The 20,317-nt window shown below is 32.9% G+C and overlaps 2 protein-coding genes across 8 annotated transcripts in view; one reads left to right on the top strand and one right to left on the bottom strand.

Annotated features, from left to right (window-relative positions):
• LOC128207121 (G-protein coupled receptor moody-like) overlaps positions 1-20,317 on the top strand; it is a 199,629-nt gene that overhangs the window by 49,463 nt on the left and 129,849 nt on the right. The window lies entirely within an intron of this gene.
• On the bottom strand, positions 18,347-20,068 carry LOC128208528 (uncharacterized). Its single transcript, XM_052912087.1, has 4 exons — positions 19,768-20,068; positions 19,338-19,534; positions 18,758-19,119; positions 18,347-18,408 (listed from the first exon to the last, which is right to left on the bottom strand). Exons 1-4 carry the CDS (start codon positions 19,903-19,905, stop codon positions 18,347-18,349), a joined length of 759 nt encoding a protein of 252 aa, XP_052768047.1. The 5' UTR covers positions 19,906-20,068.

Here is a 20,317-nt window from a genome sequence, read left to right as displayed (position 1 = left end):
TTCTAGAACCATAAAAGGGGACTTCTTTGATAAGCATGCACATTTTCATTAAACAATATCAGTATTCAGTTCTGACCATGAACTATCGTCTTTTGCTTCACAGAAAACATATTTAACATAAAAGAGTCTCCTATGTGTAAGAATGAAATAAAGTTCTTTATAATTTCGTTGATTTATATGTATAATCCATCCGAATAATTTGAATACCATACAAGGAAAAATACAACGTTATATATTAAATCAACGGAATTAAAAGCCTCAGAAACTCATTAAAGGTAAAGCGTCATTTCGTCTGTAAATACCATGAGTATTATGTTATTCAACAATATCATTTTATAGTTCAAGGTAATAAATAGTTTATAGCAAAGCTAATATTACAAAACCTCTCACAAATTGCTATATTATCATTTAGTCTGAGACTGAGAACATATTTCTAAAATATGTGTCTGCGAACGTCAGAATGATAAACTGAAACCAATGCAAAGAACAGAAATAAGAATTTGTAACAAACAATAAATGGAAATATATGACACTTTTTGATACATTTGGACGTACACAATGTTGGTGTGAAATAACGTCTCACATCATATTTATTATACGAAACAAATATTTGCTGATTCTTGCTAGTTTCCATTTATAAAGCTTATATTTGCTCCCATTTGTATCTCAGCCATTAAAACAATTGATATTGAGAAAAAGTTTTGTTTCCAGAATAATGTTGACTTATTATAGAAATGATACAATTCATGTGGTTGAAAGTACGATGAAGGATAGTGGCAACTATCTTATTGTTATTGCATGTATATAGCTACTTATTATCCTCCCATCTTTGCGGTAATGATTATTAGTTGCGTCTGTTACATCCAGCCGCGGCCCGTCTGATCGCGTCACTAGAACCTCTTGTGTCAAATATTGCGCCATTTGTGCCGCTACCACACAAATAAACGTCAAAGGAATGTTGAACATCTACATTTTGGTTGTCATTTCATTTGGTCTTACACTAGTTATAGCCCTTTATATTATAAAACGATGTCGAAAACAATATGTTGAATGTAGCTGAAAATGTTATGCACTTACTCTTATAAATAAAACTCATTTAGGTTAGCATTGGATTTCGTGCGTTAAAGATTTTTATTACATTTCGCAAGATCTAGTAATATTTATGGCTCTAGAAAGGAAACTAAAGATTTAGAAAAAGATTTCGTCGTATGTTGCTCCATAAGTATGCATCTTTACCTATAAACGTTTTTCATAATTTTAATCAGCATTGAAAATCGTGCACCTGCGAATTGTTTGAAATGTCACTCAGTGTAACAAAGGCATGTTCTTGATTTATCAGGAAATGGTCTGAAAACCTTGTGTCTGATGTATATCCAATCGTATTCCAGCAAACTCATAGACTGTGAGTCAGCAATGGCAATTACTGGCCTTCGATTTGTATGATGTTTTACTCGGTCAGTTTCAAACACACATGCTGTTATTTCCAAAACACGATATTCGTCAATGACCATGTCCAGGCGTATTCGTCGGGTATTCATAATGTTTTAGAATCCACTTTGGACTTGGAAAAAAACACTAGTGGTGATGAAGTCCTCGACCTCTTATCTGAGAGACGGACACCACTCAACCTCTATTAACCTTAAAGTCTAAAAAGAAAATGAGTTAAATAAATTTTCATGATATTGACATATAGGCCATTGGTGTCAAACCGATCTTATCTTGTCTAGTTTAAAGGCACCAAGAAACATAAACGGATAAAATAAACTTACACTCTCCTTTTCCGTATAATAGTATCTCCTTTTACAAGGCAAATCATAACCCAAACCAGGTACGATACACAGTTGGACTTCGCAAAAGCTGTTTTTAAACAGGCCTTTCGCTTAAGTTTCTTTAAGGAAAATGCAGGTATTTGCTTCTTAAATTTGTTTCATCACTTGATAGCTCAATGTTTATAGGGTTAGGTCTTGGAAAGTTTCGAATAATCTCAAAAAAAAGTTTCCACAATATCTGACTGATACTGCCATTTTTGGAATCAACTATAACACAATATAGATTAACAGTGTACATGGTTTTTAAGATAATATATATCATTTAAACTTACATGCAATTACGATAACAAAACATCATCAACACTCCTCATACTGCATCAGACATGCATTATAGAAAAAACGAGCATTCATCTTTCTTGACGAATTGTTACTGATGACTTGAACAAAAATACTTATTTACTGATCTGCCTTTTTAATATATAGATTTAAAAGTATTTTTGAAATAGCATCCGGAAAACAGAATGTAATTTTATTCAAGACAATTTTGGCATACTAAAAAAATGGTCTCTAACCAAGGTTAAGTATTTAAACGAATAGTGACTAAACGCAAGTTACAAAGTTGTGATAATTGAAATGTTCAGGGAAGTTCGATATTTGTATGTCGTAATGCATATACGTGAACATATGGAATCAATCCTTATATTAGTAATGTTCTGTTATAAACGTAAAACCTCAATTCCCAAACTTTTCATAGGTAAATCTGCATTCATGCTTACACATATATTCTATTCCAGAGACCTTTCAGAAAAAAGGCAATTCGTCAACACCCCTAAGGCCACGCCAGACTAGTTTTATCTTAAGCGTCAAAGAATGGTGATGTTTAAAGCTTTCAGAATGAAAGAAAAAACCCATAGCTTATCTAAAAATTAAGCAAATAAATGTTGTTTCCGAGAGCTTATTATTAAAAATAGCAATGATGTGAGTAAAGTTAATAAACAGGCAAAATGTATACAACAAATTAAAAATAATTAATTATGCTCTATAACGCTTAATTGAAACACTATTTATTCGGATATTTCAATTATCATTTTTACACAATATAAGCATAAAACTAGTTCGCATAGTAACATTTAAAAAATAGACACTTGATATAAGCACAAAACAATAAATAAACAGTATAGAGAAGAATGCTTAAACGCTTATACTATGTCGCTTCTGTCATTTCGTAAAGCTACCTGTTATAGTGTAAATGGTGTTATGTTTAAACGATATAAGCAAAATGAAAAATAATGAATAAGATTTCAGGCAAAAGAATGCTAAAGTAGAGTTAGCGATAATATTTAAATAATTAGAAAAATGAAATAAGAAAAACGATGAAAGTGGGTGATGTGGACAGGTTAGGTCAAAGGTGATTTATAATTTATGTAGAATATCAGAAACGTTTAGTTTGTCGAATTTAGTGCTGAAATTATTGAATTTATTATGTTTCCTTGAATAATGGATTTCCATTCATCAAAATAGTATCATTTGGAGAGACAATGGCCTGAGATTGGATAACTTTTCAAAAAGATGTTTTCGTTGAGCATGATAAAGTGGACAGGTGAAGGAATGATATGTATCCTCGATTTCTCCACATTGGCAATGGAGGTTATCTGCAAGGTTTTTGGAGAACAGTTGCTCGTTAAGACTGATGTAAAGCATACGTTGTTTTGCGGGAGCAACAGTAGATTTGCGATCTCCATCATAAAAGACTTAGGGTACTGTGGTTAAATTATTGTTAAGGTTATGCTTGAAAGAAGGTAACGATGGAGAAGAACGCTTTTATAAGGCTTTGTTTGTATTCTTCCAGCAGCGTAGGTTGGTCTTGTAACATCAAATGACGCTAAACATAGTCTATGTGGTTTGGTCCAAGCAAGCGTGATGTAAATATTTACATATACTAAATGTACAAAATTCGTTTATTGAATAAATATAATATAAATCTTGAAAATTTGAACGATCACACAGTGGCATTGACTTAAAAAACAGAGCATTCTTAAGTTACGTGAGGAACATGAACTAAGTCAAGCTGCTGCTGCCAGGGAATATCTGTACTTTCTTGCTAGAAGCGCTGACAATATCAATTCTTGCAGAACACCAGCTGATTATAGGTAGGGACTAGAGACTTAGCAACCAACGATATAGTCTACGTACACATGCAACTTTTGCGTCAGGAATAGGTAATTGAATGAATGGTACAATTCTATATAACCAGAATACAATAATATTAATAAATAAATTTAAAAGGTCAATATTTGTGTCTTGAACACAGGAAAATGATGCCGGAATTTTGGCAAGTTATCAATGCGGTTTTGACAGAAGTTACTGTAGCAGATAAGATTACTTCAACGCATATGTCATCATGAAGATTATTTCTAGAATATGGAATGTAGTTTGGTGTATTTACAAACATTTTGGGCTTGAATCCTAACAGTTAAATAGAATTCATTATATTCCACAAATATGTTTATCAATTATACCATCATATAATTGTATGACAAAGTTCTGAAACAAACTATTTCATCGGTTAAGTAAGTTTGACGTTATTTTTAACTACTAGCAATTACACATGCTAATACTAATATATAACGATTTTGTTATACAGCGAAAGACGTTGGTTTAAAAAACATTTCTTTACATTTATCTATCCTTTCCTCTCCATCGAAATATTTGAATTGTTACAGCTTATTCTAATGTTTAAAAATGCATGTCTGCACTATATCAGCTCTTAGACATATCGCGTCAGAAACGGAAATTACCAACTTTATTTCATGTCATTAATGGATGTTATTTGGTGCAATGAATTCCATTTTATTATGCTTTAGGAATATGCAAACGTTGTTAGCAAACATTTGACAAAACAGTTGAGACCTGTGAGAGACACTCACTGACACTTGTGTAATTAACGAAAACGAACTAAAAATATTGCATATATTATCACATTCCTAAATATTTTTTGTATACTATCTATTTTGATTGTATTGTTAAAAACAGCTGAACCAATCTGGTTCACTAAATTTGAGTGGCAGAATGTTCAAAGGCTTTGATCAGAATGCAGATTATTGCAATAAAACCTGATAAATATAGCACGTGCAGCTTTATATATCATTTGCATATAATGCAAATCGATTTGAATCTCTATGTCATTCTCGTACAGAAAACATCTATTAAAATACTTTTAACAATTGAATTGGCAAAGTTCGGCAGAAAATGCCATCAACCTTATTTTTGGCGTGTTTGCATACACACCATGTACGTTACTAGTGGTAAACATATAAGGAGCCTTTAAAAAACCGATTTAAAGCACTATAATTGTTTAAGATTACGATAATTTAATCCTAAGGTGCATTCTATGTAATGCTTAATTTAGTATTTTGTAAAAAGAGTAATTCTGACGTCAGCGTCTAGAAATGTAATTGTTTTTGAAAGACTCTAATAATACATCGTGTGAAACATTTGCAAGCAAAAGTGGTTTAATAATAAATCCGTGACCGTTTTTCGTGCTGAGTTATCAAATATATTTCTTTGAGGCTGGAGACATAAATTTCACACCATGTGTTATTATGAATACTTTTGCCAATATCAGATTCATTTAAAGTCCATTTCAAAGAGATATTTCTAATGTTCAGATTTTTTGACATAGGTGATATAAATGTTGAACAAACCATAACCCGAGTAGTTGTTTGTTTCAACTCTGACTCTCCTTTTTGTATGAATCAACATAGACGTGTAACATATCGGAATTATTGTCAAAAAATGATCCAAAACATGATATAAAACAGAAGGATGTGTGCGAAAACTGTTTTAAATGTTTACTGAATCATACACAAATGTATTGCAAATGTAAGAGAAGCTAATAATTCACGTGTATTTAAAAAGTTAGACATTTCCTCCACGATACAGCCGCTGTTCGTGAACTAGCTTTCAACGTTTTTTAGGAAAGAAATACTACGACAACATGTTCTCTTCTATTTAGTAATAGTGAGATTTGCAATAATCAAAATTATTGGTTTTAGATAACTTCATCACATTGGCAAGGACACGGTTTTGGCAAGCATATATAACCGTATAAATAAATTGTAAATATCTGATCGAGTAAATATCAGTATCTTGGCAGATAATCTAGTTGAGAGGGAAACATTGCGCTATATTAGAAATTAGATGATATAACTAAACTTAAACCATCGAGAAAATATATTGAATTTATGAAAAATGAAGCGAATCTTTATAAACACCTAAACGTCTTCTAACGTAATTATATTTTTATGACTAATTCATAATAAAGTGACCTTGGTAAATATTCAGCGCACAAAATCGCTCACGAGCCATTAAACTGGATAAACGCACGAACTTTACTTGAGAAATGTTTAAATTAACTCATAAGAAAAGGATTGTGTCAAATACTTTAGTTTTGTCTGGAAGAATTTAAGGCCAAGACTTTAAGCTTGTGTGAGAGCCAAATGAATAAAGTGTGTACTTTTGAACTTAGTTCAATAAATACAAATAATGTTTTATATCTGTGTTTAGGAACTCACTTGATTAAAATCAGAAATATAAAATTTTACTAACAAATGTTCATTTTAAACTGGTAAAAGGGATGGATAACCATAAAAAGGTGTGGTTTTACTGTCTCATTGGCCTGGAAAAGCGTGTGAATTAACTGTACAAGGTAATATAGTTTATTTAATTATATTAATGAATCCTTTAACAACTCACCAAAAACAATAAGAAACGGTGAAATTTTTACTTACACATTGCAAGGAATGTAATAATGCTAATCCCTGCAAGACATAAGTAACAATGGTGTCAAATCTTATTTTCTCGGCTTGGTGTATAGAAATAAGATCAATTTTTAAACGTTGTAACTTCCCCCGACAAGAAATTACTGAAAACGAAATTGCAAAATGATTGCTCAAAAATAAAGAGTAAATCAGAGCCACTTTTATGTACTAAGTGTAACTTCTATCGAGAACATATTAGGAGGTTTATTTGCAGAATTTTCGAAAGCAATTAAAAGAATAATACAAATACAAATATATGGTTATATAAAGATTTTATTAAAATACAGCTCAAAGCTCTATACATAATTTACCCTTTTTACCGACTGTAGGAACTGGAGTGTTTTTAATCATAAGTAATGAACTTTTTCTCTCTAGTTTGATTATTTGTATCTACAACGGTACAAATCATCAAAGACATGTTTATGTTAGAAATGGTTTAGAGGAGTTTCAAACTTTGAAGTTATAAGTCAAGTACATTCTTGCTTTCAAGTAAATTATATTTGAAATATTGACCAAAATTTGATTTGACTGGCTCAAAATGTTACTCGTTTTTTCTTTAAGAGGAGCTCTAGAGCAAACCTCTTTAAAAAAGTTAATACTTCGCTTTGATCAAAATTAGCAAAATTATTGCTGATTGGTCAAAATGAATCCATTTATAAACCATTGTGTGTACCTACAAAATGTGTGCAATTATTTATTAAGTGACCACCCTCAGATAAAAAGGAATACTTAAAGAATCGAAGCGACCTTCTTTGCTGTTGAAGTAACTGTTGTTTAAATGCCTTTTGTTTTGTGGAAAAAATGCCGCTACATGGTTTTGGCAAGAAGTTGGACCGTATAGACAAAATGTCAAATTTGACTGATTGTATATAAGTATCACGGCAGATTTTCGAATTTCATTGACTGAGTATACATCATAATTAAGGCATATTTTGGAGTTTTGAATTAATAATAGGCAATAATTGATTATGTATCAGTATTTAGGCAGATATTCAAGGCACAATCAATTAAAGCGCTTTTGTAGCAAATACAATTTTATTGACGCTTGCATGATCACAAACTTAAGATAACTAAACGAGTAAGATGGAACAAAAACATGACAAACAGGTGATATGTTGGTCTAAAACCTTTAAGTAAAAAGAATTGAAAATACTTCTGAGAAATGAAAATGAAATTGTTTTGGCTCCTGGGGTATAATTCAAGATAAATAATTAACTTCTTAGAAACAAACGGTATCAAACTTCATCGTTTTTTTAAATAAAGTGTTTACTAATCTAATGTGCTTCATCGATTTGCAAAATTATACTGCACGAAAATACAAATATATCCCTGAAGTGACATGCAAGATAGGGATTGTGATAAATGATTGAATTTAATTTTAATTTTGCATCTGAAATTCTTAGCTTATTTTTTTAATCTTTCTAAAGGGTCAAATGTAAAAACTGCTTTCATGTTTAAATATATCATGAAGGCATCGAACCTTGTACATCCAACGCTTAGTTTTGCGTCATCTTTGACGATTGGCTTGATAGGTTTCATCAAGTATTTCTACAACAAACTTCTTATAAAAGAAATTACAAACTATTCAGTCGTCAGTGGTCAAACAAAGTTCATACTGATGTAACATGAAATTGTTGTCGCTACTGTCCGTATTTTTCCGTACCAAAAATAATATTCAGGCTTTTTGTTAAAGTTAACTCCGTTTAATGTATGGAATTCAGTTAAACAAATCAATTTAAATAAGGAATGCACACTGTAAAGTCATTCGTTACTCAACAAGTTGCTTTCAATCAAAATGTCATGAATTTCATGCACAAATCACATCACTTAATATTTCAGCTGAATTGCATCAATTTCAAATGAAAAAATACATGCTTTAATTAATTGTTGAATGAAACATTGCATTGTTGGCCATGTACATTTCATAAATATGCTTAAAGAAGGCATTTAAAGAAACTGTACAATGTTATCTTATTTGATTAATTATATTAATGCATCTGGAAACAATCCATCAACATAAGATATCAAAATGGACAATTTTAGTACGAATACTTTACAAGGAATGTAATTTAGTTAAACCCTGCATGTTGAAGACAGTGGAAGTAATGGTACGGTATTAAATCTTAATTGCAAGTGTGGCTTAATAACCCTCAAGCCATTACGATATCGTAATGTAATTATTTCAGCTCAGTTTTGTTCTGTCAGGTAGTTTCTCATCAAACAATTGATAAATAACGCATTAATTTTGTGCTTTGACAAACATAACAAACAAGATATTACAATTTCATACTCAAGAACCACTTCTTGTTCTTACAGATAGAACAGTAGGACACAATGTTAAGAAAAGAGAGGAAGTAAGAGTTTCTGACAATAAAGAGAAGTACTTAACTGAAGAGTTACGACCACTTATATGTATCAATTACCGCTGCTATAAATTCTGGTCTGTTTTCAGGTTATTTTGATCTATAATATTTAAGTAATGGCCATTACCAACAATATAACGGATACGTTCCTTGAGACAAGTTTTGGTGTAATCAATATTTGTAGTCATAGTGCTGCCCTAAAAGCATTAGTAGATTTTTTACAAAAGTCTGTCGACGACATAATGTTTTTTATGTCAAAATGCTCTAGACTTTACAATGAATTATGTTTGATGGCTTTGGGAGGATGTTTTTAAAAGTTATTCAATAATATAGTTCAAATTAAATACGTTTGAAAGTTACAAAAATGCAAATGTCTTTCTTCAATTACATGCAAACACCAACAGTCCAAAATACACTGTGGCTTTTATAGTCTTCTCTTATTATGAAGGCACATACATATTCATTTTGTTTAGAGACTTTTCCGAAACGTTTTTGTTATGCTTTTTGAGTCAAAATCGTAAAGTTTGCTCAACTCCATTTTACAACTTCAAATGTTTCAAAGCATTTATATCATGTTTGTTAACTGTTGAATATTAATATACAGTACTGACCAGAAATGTTTTGGTACACAGAAAGCAGGAATATATACGTAATAATATTGCCTCCTATAGCGTGTTTAGTAATGCATTTTATTTTATTTCTTATATAATTAATGCGTTAATTATAAAGTTTACTAATTATTTTGAATACTTTGCAAACTATGTTCAAAAGGACTACATAACACTGAATGGCAACTAAGCAGTAATACAACCATCAACATAGAATTGCCAATGGCAATTGCCAATGTCATGTATTTGTAAGCATGTTTTAATTGAAAATGGCACTCTATACCCGAATATCTGTATATTATTACGTCAACACTACAACACTTCGCATAAATGCCAGTCTAAAACATTAGATGCGGCTTTTAACGTCAGGTTGATAGGTTGAAACCATAGCAAAAGTCAGATTATTTTGCCAAAGCACAACGTTTTACAGTTGGTCTATACCAAAGGTAACATGAACAGTACGTCACACAATTCTTCTATTTTTAAACACATATTTTTAATGATTGTTTTTAAGTTTATCGGTTTGCTTTTTATTCTCCATATTCTTCCTAATTTTATAACTTTAACAACTGGTTTTACAGCTATTGTCCAGCTTACAAAATACTTGACGACACTGTAAATACAACGTTTTTAATTGAAAAAACATGTTTTGTAACCAGAGTCTGCCGTTGTAAATAAAAGTTAATATCGAGTGGTGATACAATATGAAAATTTGTTATGATAGATCTATACTTAAGATAATTCTAAATTGTAAGCTGGATTATGACGGTATGATACAAACAACTATATTTGAAGATATTGAGAGACCATGGGACAGTTACGCTGGTGGTGATACAAATTATAGCTACTTGGCTTGTCCCACTAGTTTCTACTTCTTGAAGGGCAATATTTTGTCTCGGAATTTAATTATGCTTGCGCGCAAATGTACTTCTGAAATATTTCATTAGGTTTGATAATGCATGCAGCTTATTTATATCAACGACGATTTAAAACATAATTGCAAAACATAAATCAATCGATATAGTGTCTCTCTCGTAGGAATGAGCTCTGTTTAACTTTCGCACAAAGATATCACATTTAAGGAGAAAAAGCATAATAAATAACGTCTAGAAAGAAAAAGCTAGTCATATCTTGTCATGTTTGTTATTTATGTATTTTAGATCGTTTCCAATTGTAATTTTCAAAACGTCCCGACGTACATATCTACTTATAGCGCGAAATTTGTCCAACGGTAGTACATTATTATGTAGCAAGTTTTCACCAAGGAAGATGACTGAGAAGTAAGTTAAAAGCAGCTGCGTTTTGTAATTTGTCTTACCCAAAGCAGTATTTTTATCAATACTGGTGCATAAAAACAAATAACGTACGACATAATTAAAAAATGGACATCATTTAATGTATTGAAATTATTTCCAGAAAGATGGAATATTAACATTCACTGGGATACTAATTAATGATATATTTGCATAAACGCACCTAAACAAACATTCATGAACTCCACAAATGCCATACTTTTACCTTCACTATATGATACTATATGATAACTATGATTCTCAACTTTAAAAGGCAAATCTAAATACCAGGAGTTTCAATTTGTGTTATCACATGTATTCGAATGTCAGAGTAGAACATTGAAGTATTTTATTTCCATTTGTATCCATCCCTGTGCCATTAAAGAAAAAAGGTCAAAACCTTTTTGGCCTCCAGGCCAATTCTACTGCATTGTAAATGCAAAATTTGGCTAGGAAATATAATATAATCGAATGTTCTTCTGAAATACTTAATTAAGAATTATAATGCATGTGCAGCCAAGTTCGATCTATGTCGATAGACAACATGTTTGCAAAAAAGAGAACATTTCTAGATAAAGTATATTTAGTGGGTTCTGTTTCTGCGACAAAGCGCTCTCAGAGGTACAACCATTCCTACGAGATAATGGAAAGAAGTCATAATTCTGTCATATTTGCTGTAACCAGGATAAAACAATCTTGATCATTTTGAAAGTGTAGTGCTGATGTAGCGATTTCAAATTATAACTGAGAAGTTTCGGTATTATTTCGAAAAAGTTTATGCATATTCTAGAGTTTGTGTAAGAACTTCGAGGTTCCTAATGCTTAATCTGCTGTATTGGTGTTGGGGCATTTGATGTTTCCCGTTTCGTGTATGTCAGATTTTCACCTTGCGCCTCTTAACACGATTATCGATCCACAAATGGTAGCTAAAAAAAGAAAAAAGATAGGCCCAAGAAGGAAAAGCAATACGAACTGTTACTAAAGGTCAAAGTGACATTCAATATCGGCGAAAATGTCATGAAAGATGCTAACAATGTAACAAATATATCGTAGATGGCTATGTTGTTGTTGGCATGATAATGCTTGCCAGACATAGGACCACGTATATACATTTCCAGTGATTTATATCACCGGCGTGTCTAGTCTAATATATCCAAATTTACGGCACTATGAATTTTCTTCAGTTTATAGTGTTTTTACAAGGATAATTTGTCTCTGACATGGAGAATATATATAATTCTTTAAATATGCTTTTTTCGAAAAACCTATTATTTCAACTGTTTAAGCGATCTGAAGTAACGCCTAGTTCAATACAAAAGATCTCTACGCATATTTAGGCTTTGCCAAACACTTTATTGGTAGATTCACTTTAATTCTTCTGATTTATTTAAACATATACTACATACAAATATACCATAATTGATAAAATGTATATTTTTCTCATGGGCGGCCAGGTGACAGCCTTTAGGATGAATGAAGGTTAATTTGATTGTCAAGAGCATATCAAGTAAAATATCAAAGTTATGAGTCAAGTCATGTATCCTATAAAGGCATAAGAGCTGTTTCCAGTTGCATGGACCTATACTTGTAAAGGATGTTTTCTGTGTATTTTTTTTTTATTCGAACAGTCTGCTATTATGGAAAATATATATACATGTGTTAGAAAAAGAAAATATGTTTTTTTTTCATTCTATTACACTTTCTTTCTTGATCTTTAACAGCCGGTAGATTTTGAAATAGACGCTAAACATAGATTCAGTCTGGCAGAAAGATCAAACAATGCATTGCCTCAAGATATCAGCCCACTTTCTGTCAGACAGGCTGCTTCTGCCAGGGACTACCTGTTTTATCTTGGATAAGGAAACCACATATCAGCTCTTGAAGAACATATCAGCTGCTGGAGGCTGTAAGTAGATATCTTTGACTAGAGACTTACCGCCCGATGCCTTAATAGTCTTTAAGACGTATACAAGTTATGAAAGAAAAATATGACAGGGACTCGAATAATTGTGCTTTTAACAATAGTTTAGTCAGTCATTGGTCATGCTGTCAATTTCTGGAATATGTTAGGCAAACATCAATAATTCATTGAACTGAAGCAGACTCTCTAGCACACTGTGTGACATGTTATGTGCATTTATGGATCTTTTTGTCTTTAATGATATATAAATTATGATTGTATTATGATCCTAGCATAAACATAATTCAAGTTTAGTGTTTAAAATGTTTTTATCACGCTGTTAAGTAACATCTAAATGTATTAGTTACAGTTTATGCCATATTTACCTTGACTTGTATGTTTTATAAGTAATTCATTAGCAACCCCCCTTGAAAGAGTGAAATCAAGTTGAAAACATGATGACAAAGACATGTGTTTTAGCTCTTTTTTCTCCAGTTTTATTCTAATATTTTAAGATTTATGTATCAACTATCTCTGCTCGAAGAGATATCGCAACGTAAACGGATATTGTCAAATAGATTCTATGCCATTAATGGATATGTTATGTTGAAATTTTTCAAAGTGTATCACTTTACAATTCTCTTCAAACACATTCAGCATTATAATGGTAAAAGCGTTTAATGAAAGAGATACCGTTTCGGAAAATAACTCAAAGAAATTGATGAGTTTTAAATTGCAAATGCAGAAAAAGTTGTGCTTTGATCTCCATGCCGATAACTGAATACAAATGGATTAAAATCACTGCATTACGACATTGCATTTCCATATCATTAAACTGCCACTCATGTGAAAAACATATTAATAGTTACATTGCTCAGGATTTTAAATATGTTACCTCAATCTATAAAGAAACTTTATGTGATGAAAGAAAACAAGCACAATAGACATATGGACATCTTCTACATGTATTGTCCTTTCCGATAACTTGGTTACTTCCCCTGATTTCTAAGGGAGGCTACTCCATTTCCTACTTCCGGGGAATACATTTTGCAAGATGGCCGACGTAGACAATGAGATCACTGGGGCGTGTATGAATAACAATGAGTTGACACCATTTAAGGTCGTCGATTTGAAAAGATACCTTGCGAACCGGAAATTGAATGTATCAGGTCTTAAATGCGAATTGATTGAGAGGATAAAAGGCGCATATAGACTTTCTATAACTGACAAACGCGTGCTGGAGGAGAGAGATCGGGAAGAAAGAGAGAGAAGAGCAACCGAACGCTTTATCCTCCCATGTGGCGAGGGTCTTCCACCGCCATCAACACTGAAGGCATGGAAGTCCACTATTGATCTGTTTCCTGCTGTAGAGGAAAAGGATATATACAACTACATTGTACTGAAAAGAGACTCGAAACGTCAATTGAAGGCGAGGACTTATTATGTGGACGGACATGTACAGAAAGTTGAGGTATGTCAAATAGTGAGTTTATAATAAGTCTGAGGCTGTTTTTTCTGCCATGTTTACTTCATCTAGTTATATAATTAGCTCAAGGGGACTATTTTGACTTGGACATAAAAATAATTTGGTGTGAAAAATGTACTCAACATTTTTATGTAGGCGGGGCTAGCCACAATTAAGGGGGGTGTGGTGGATGCAAGCACATGTATGTGTCGAACCACACTGACTATATACTTATCTTAATTTTAAAAAAAATAATGTATTTTGTACAATTTTCATATGTTCTATGATGTATGTTGTTTATTTATTGTCATTTAAATTAAAATATTATTTATAATTTATTCTTCAGGTCCATCTCATAAGCGAAGAGTGCAGCCACTGTTATGTTCAAGCTTCCGTGCTGCCATCATTTCCAACTGCAGACAAAAGAAAGTCACCAGAGTACCAACCCTGGATCCTTCTGTCGAAAGTGACTGGCTGCATACACTCCGCGTTCTGCAACTGTCCAGCTGGGTAAGTTGAATTAATTTGTGATAAATCAAAGTCTCTGATCTGCATTGATGAAAGGTGTCAAACCCACACACGCTAGGCTATTTTGTCAGTATTATCAAATACTTAAACTTGGGGCATTCTTCAAACTATTTCATATCTTCTTATCAAACTTGGTACACTTGTTACAAGAGACAAAAAAGCACATGTTATAACTGTCATAATTTTGGCTTTCATGGTTAGCTGAGTTTTGCTATTTTTTTCTGAATGAAAGAACAGGCGAGCTTATGTATTGATTCATTGAACTCCCTTCACCGTGTTGGTGTTTACTTATGGCACTGTTTGTGTTTTGTATGTTCATGGCCTACCAGGAAATACTAAGTGTAAAATACTGTGTATTCACCTCCATTTTCAAACTTTAATGTTTTGGAATATACATGTAAGTATAACAAGTAAAAAGGCACACATGTAAATGATTTTTTTTATTTTCATCTAGTGAAGGTGAATGCTGCAACCATATTGGTGCCCTGCTGTATGGACTTGAAGACCTGACGCGTAAAAAAACCCTTGCTCCAACATCCAAACCCTGTGCCTGGAACAACTTCAGCATGCTGTCTGCACCACGGAAACGTAAGCTGTCGCCTAGGAAATCTGAAGATCTTATGTTCTCAAAGAAGAAACTGTACAACGTGTCAGTACGTAAAGTTTCTGTAAACAAAAACCATGAACTGAACTCTATCAATGGATGCACTGTTAACATTGACAGATTTAGGCAGAAACTGGTTGGTTCGAAGTTGAATGTAGGCTGGTTAAAAAACTTTGAAATTGAAACAACTGAAAATGAACCAGATCTCCCTGTGTTACATTCTGTGCCATTCAACTACCATGATAGTGTAAACTTGAGGGACAGTTCTAGTAAGACAGTGTTTTTGGATCATTTTGACTCTTTGAAGCAAAGCGCTGAAGAAATTCAATTAACTGAAATCTTAACAAGGGGCCAAAAAAGTGGGAAATGGCAAGAGGCCAGAAAAGAACGCCTAACAGCTTCAAACTTTGGCAGCATCTGTCGTAGGAAAGAATCAACTGAACCTGACGGACTCCTGCGGCAGATGTTGTATTCCAATTTCACAAGCAAGTACACAGAATATGGAATTAAACATGAGAAGGCTGCAAAGAGAATGTATGCGAAAGCAATGCAAACTGACCACAAAGGACTAGCAGTTAAAGACAGTGGTCTAGTTGTATGTGCCGACAGACCCTACCTTGGTGCCAGTCCAGATGGGCTTGTGTTCTGTTCACATTGTACAGAAAGTGTTGGTCTGGTTGAGATTAAGTGTCCTGCCTCTAAGAAATGGAGGATGCAAACGCCTGAGGAATGCTGTGAAGACAATGATTTTTTTTGTCAGTTAGAGAATGGCAAGGTGTTACTCAAGGAAACACACAAATATTACTACCAGGTCCAAGGGCAGATGGGAATCACCGGGAGGAAATGGTGTGATTTTGTAGTTTGGACATGTGTAGGTCTTTCTATACAGAGAATTGCATTTTGTGAATCATTTTGGCTGAAAATGTTGTGTCAACTTGACAGATTTTGCCTTGAATCATACATTCCTGAACTGTACGCACAACGTGTTAAAAGGGGAATGAGTCTGTTCAATTGATTTGTACATCGTCTAGTTATGTGTTGTTTATACATGTACATTTGAATGATCAATAATGGCAATTTATGTGAATATCTTGTTTGCTTTCAGTTATTTTCATAACTATATTCAAAATGAAACTCCAAAATGACTGTATTGTTACTATAATTTGAAACCATGAATAAAAAAGTTGTAAATCTAAATTTTGGGCAGTATTTTGAAAGTATGTGTACTTTTGTCAACATATTGTGATTATGCGATGCTGTAAATCTACTTTAATTATTTCCTTGTTTTATGTTTGACCTTTTCTACTTTTCCTTTCCATTTATCTAGTTTTCAGGGATGTATTTCTGAGCTTAATAAATGGACATATGTTTAACCTTTCAAGTGTGTTATTATTGCATTTTGTGTGCAGGATAGTGATAGCGTTTATATTGCCATTGTTTAAAGAAGTAGCTGAGTTTTACTCTAAAACAATTGAAGATGTTCAATTGAATATTGGTTTGCATGTAGCTACTGCACGGCCCATAACTCAAGACTGTCGAGTTGTTCTCCTTTTCTGACTTGCTAATTAAAAACAACAAATGAGTGTTACTTTCTTATGTTTGCAGGGTGCAAAACTTAAAGGGGCTATACACCGTGTGATGAAATATCGAAAAAAAAAAGAAACTTGTCAAAAACTGACATAAACTTGGTATCAATGTGTACAATGCATTGAAACTAACTAACTGAAGTACCACATACCGTAGTATACAATTAATTTATTTTCGCATTATTTTTTCCATATTTCTCCATTAATTTTCTTTTACTGGGTATGTATACCTAGTAGAATTCATTCTTATGCGTGATTTGCTAGTTGATGATATCATGGGATATAACCAAGTAAGGTATATTAGCTTAAGCATTCATATGGTTTCGGATAAGCCTTCGTAGCAAAGTGGATACAACACTGGACAGCTATTTTGGTGACACTAGTTCAATCCATAGCTCAATTTTCTTTTACATTTTGGTATTTCTTTACCATTATCATATCAGAAGAGTAAAACATTTTATTAAATAATTTGTCCTGAGATTTGTTACAGAAAAAAACTTTATTGGTGCCAATCTGGTGTACAGTCCCTTTAAACATTGGGACATATTTAGCATGGGGCTAGTTTTTTTAATCTAATGTATCTTAAAGTTAACATTTGTCGGGCATTTCAGTTTGATCTATGGCACTCTTGCCTATTCTTATTTCCACTTAGTTCAATTATGAAACTGATATGAAAATGGTTCATACTGAAAAATCCTTTAAGCAATTCAATACTAATGATTTGAAGTACGTGGTAGATCAATTACACATGGCAAATAAAAAAAAACTCATTTCAGAGCCAAACTTAATAAGTGATCTTTGACTTTTATTCTTAGAAATGTTACAAATAATAAAACCACAAAATACAAAGCAGATGTTTCACAAACAAAAAATTATATCAATAAATTGATCAGTTAATGCATACATGTTTCAAATCAAATCTTGAAATCCATTCACATGAGCATATTTCCTTATCCATTTTTGTCAAACCTGAATCAAATGTGTAATCTCATATGTTATCATATAACTTGCTCGAAAAAATGATTTTAAAACAAAATTGTAATTTCATTGTTCTAGTTAGAAGTATACAAGTTTTTATCCCTAAATCTAATGCTTGATATATACAAACGCTTTCATTGACACATGAGTTATTATTGAACAAGTGGTGGCCATAGATTTGTCAAATATGTGCATATTTTGAACACTTTAGAAATTCTCCTTGACTGTGTTATAGGAATATTGCCATGCAATATTCGAAAGTTCTTGATTCTCTCCATTTGCCTTTCAACATGTATTCGTAAACTTGCAATATCTTTTGTAAGGAGAACCTCACGTTTAGAGAATTGTTTTCCTTTCTGTTTAAATGGTGGAATAATGAGATGAATGCCTCTTGGAGTAGTAAGGTCTGTAATAGTGAAACCCTTATCAACCATTATGGCGTGTCCTTCTTCAAGCAAGTCCAAGAGTCCACATTTTTCTGTGAGTTTCTTGTCACTGGTACAGCCCACCCAACAGTCAGAAACAAAAGTTACAACACCATTTGGGCTTATACCCACCAAAATCTTATGAGTCATGTGAGACTTGTAATCACTGTACATTAAACTTTTCAAAGAAAGAGAACTGGATGTTTCACTGTAAATTTCAGTGCAGTCGATAATAATTCTAGTGTTAGAATATTTCTCTTTAAATTGTTCAGGCATGTTATTTTTCACTACCTCACGAGATGGCCATTGAACAAGAAAGGATAATTGTACATGTAAATAGTTGATCCATCTTTCAACAATGTCACTACATTGTGAAGTGGATATGCAAAACCTAGTACCTAGATCTTCAAATAACAGACCTAGACGTAGGCGCATCAGCACCATGAAAAATTCATCCAGAACACTTAGAGTTCTTGGCCGTCCTCCATCTGAATCTTTATAGTTAAGTTTCCGCCTTGATGTCCGCACTTCAGCTTCATCCTTGATTTCATCAAACAAAGCTTCAAACACAACTCGATTAGGGATTCCGGTGTAAAAACTGACCAAATCGTCATTGTATTTTACGTCATCATATGTGAGCATAGGTAGCTGACATTGTACACCAAAGTCTCTAGTAGAATGTTCTGTTTGTGAACTGAAGTCTGCTGTTTTTCCCAGGAAACTTTCTTCAGTTTGTACTTCCATCACTGCACAGTTGTTCTCAGTCTGTGTGTCACAACATCTGAAACATATACAAATTGATCATGTACCCATTTACCACATCTTACATGTACAGTCTGGTAACCCTAACCAAATGTTTGTTTTTTTGGCCTTAAACATTTACAAACACTTAAATTTTCCTATTTTTGTTAAAGAATGAAGAAAAATGATCAGAAGTAATTAACTTATCAGATCGATTTCATAGCACAAGAAGCAATATATATATATATTGAACAATACCTAAAGGACTGATTCTGTGGCTGTAGTACTGGTCCCATGCAGTAATCATGCAGGTGGACAGAGGTATCAATGGCATGCCCGGAAGGGGATACAAATGACAGTTGTGGCTGTATACTATCATCATTTGACAGTTCTAGGTCTAAATCGTCATTGACCGTATCACCATCATCATCATCACCTACGTCTTCATCAAGGAGCTGAAATTGCAAATGAAACTGTATAAGATAAATGTTTTAGTACAAAATCTGCCAGGCTATATGGTACACATTTTTCCAGGCTGTATTTGAAAACAATTCTTTAATCATTTCTTAAATTACAAAATTTACAAATAAGTGCTGTGACATTGTTTTTAAGCACCGTTGATATAACATAATTCATTTTGAGGTGCATGTAAGGAAGAACTTAAACTAATATAAGAAATAAAAAATACCGTTGGCTGGAAGGTTTTGGTAGCACCAGTCTCAGTTGGAAACATAGATGGAAGTGTATGCTGGAATGAAGGTCCTCTGAAGCCAACAAAATGCTCACTACACAATCGTCTGTGTTCATTCCACTGGAACGATCTCATGACCGTTTTACATCGCTGCACCCACACACGTTTTAAACGTTTGTTCTGAGGAAAACGGTGCAATGACACTTTTCTCCCATCAATAACCTTTCCTCTGTAAATTCCTTTACAAATACAACAGTACTTAGGGGTTTTCCTGCCCGTTTTCTTTATTAGTTTTGAATCTTTACTTTCCATTTTCACTTGTTGCTGTTTACTTCCTGGTTTGTGTAGTCCCCGGAAGTAAATTTCCGCTTTTTGCGCATGCCCACTTGAAGAGTATTCAGGGAAAGATAATCGAGTTATCGGAAAGGACAATACTCAAAATAAAAACAAAATGTTCTTAATTTACAAAACTTTTGAATAAATCGAATAATATGAATGTTAAAACAAAATATTTTAAAGACTTCGGTTGCATAAGCATGTGTATGAG

This window comes from Mya arenaria, chromosome 11 (assembly GCF_026914265.1).
Source record: "Mya arenaria isolate MELC-2E11 chromosome 11, ASM2691426v1".
NCBI lineage: Eukaryota > Metazoa > Mollusca > Bivalvia > Myida > Myidae > Mya > Mya arenaria.
The sequence above is the reverse complement of the archived record's forward strand: the minus strand, read 5'-3'. Positions and strand labels throughout refer to the sequence as shown.

Coding starts and splice junctions, on each gene's coding strand:
- LOC128208528 (XM_052912087.1), bottom strand. CDS start 19,905: ATGAGATCGTTCCAGTGGAATGAACACAGACGATTGTGTAGTGAGCAT. Junction 19,535..19,767: donor CCAAAACCTTCCAGCCAACG/GTATTTTTTATT, acceptor TTGCAATTTCAG/CTCCTTGATGAAGACGTAGG. Junction 18,409..18,757: donor GCTGATGCGCCTACGTCTAG/GTCTGTTATTTG, acceptor GGGCTGTACCAG/TGACAAGAAACTCACAGAAA.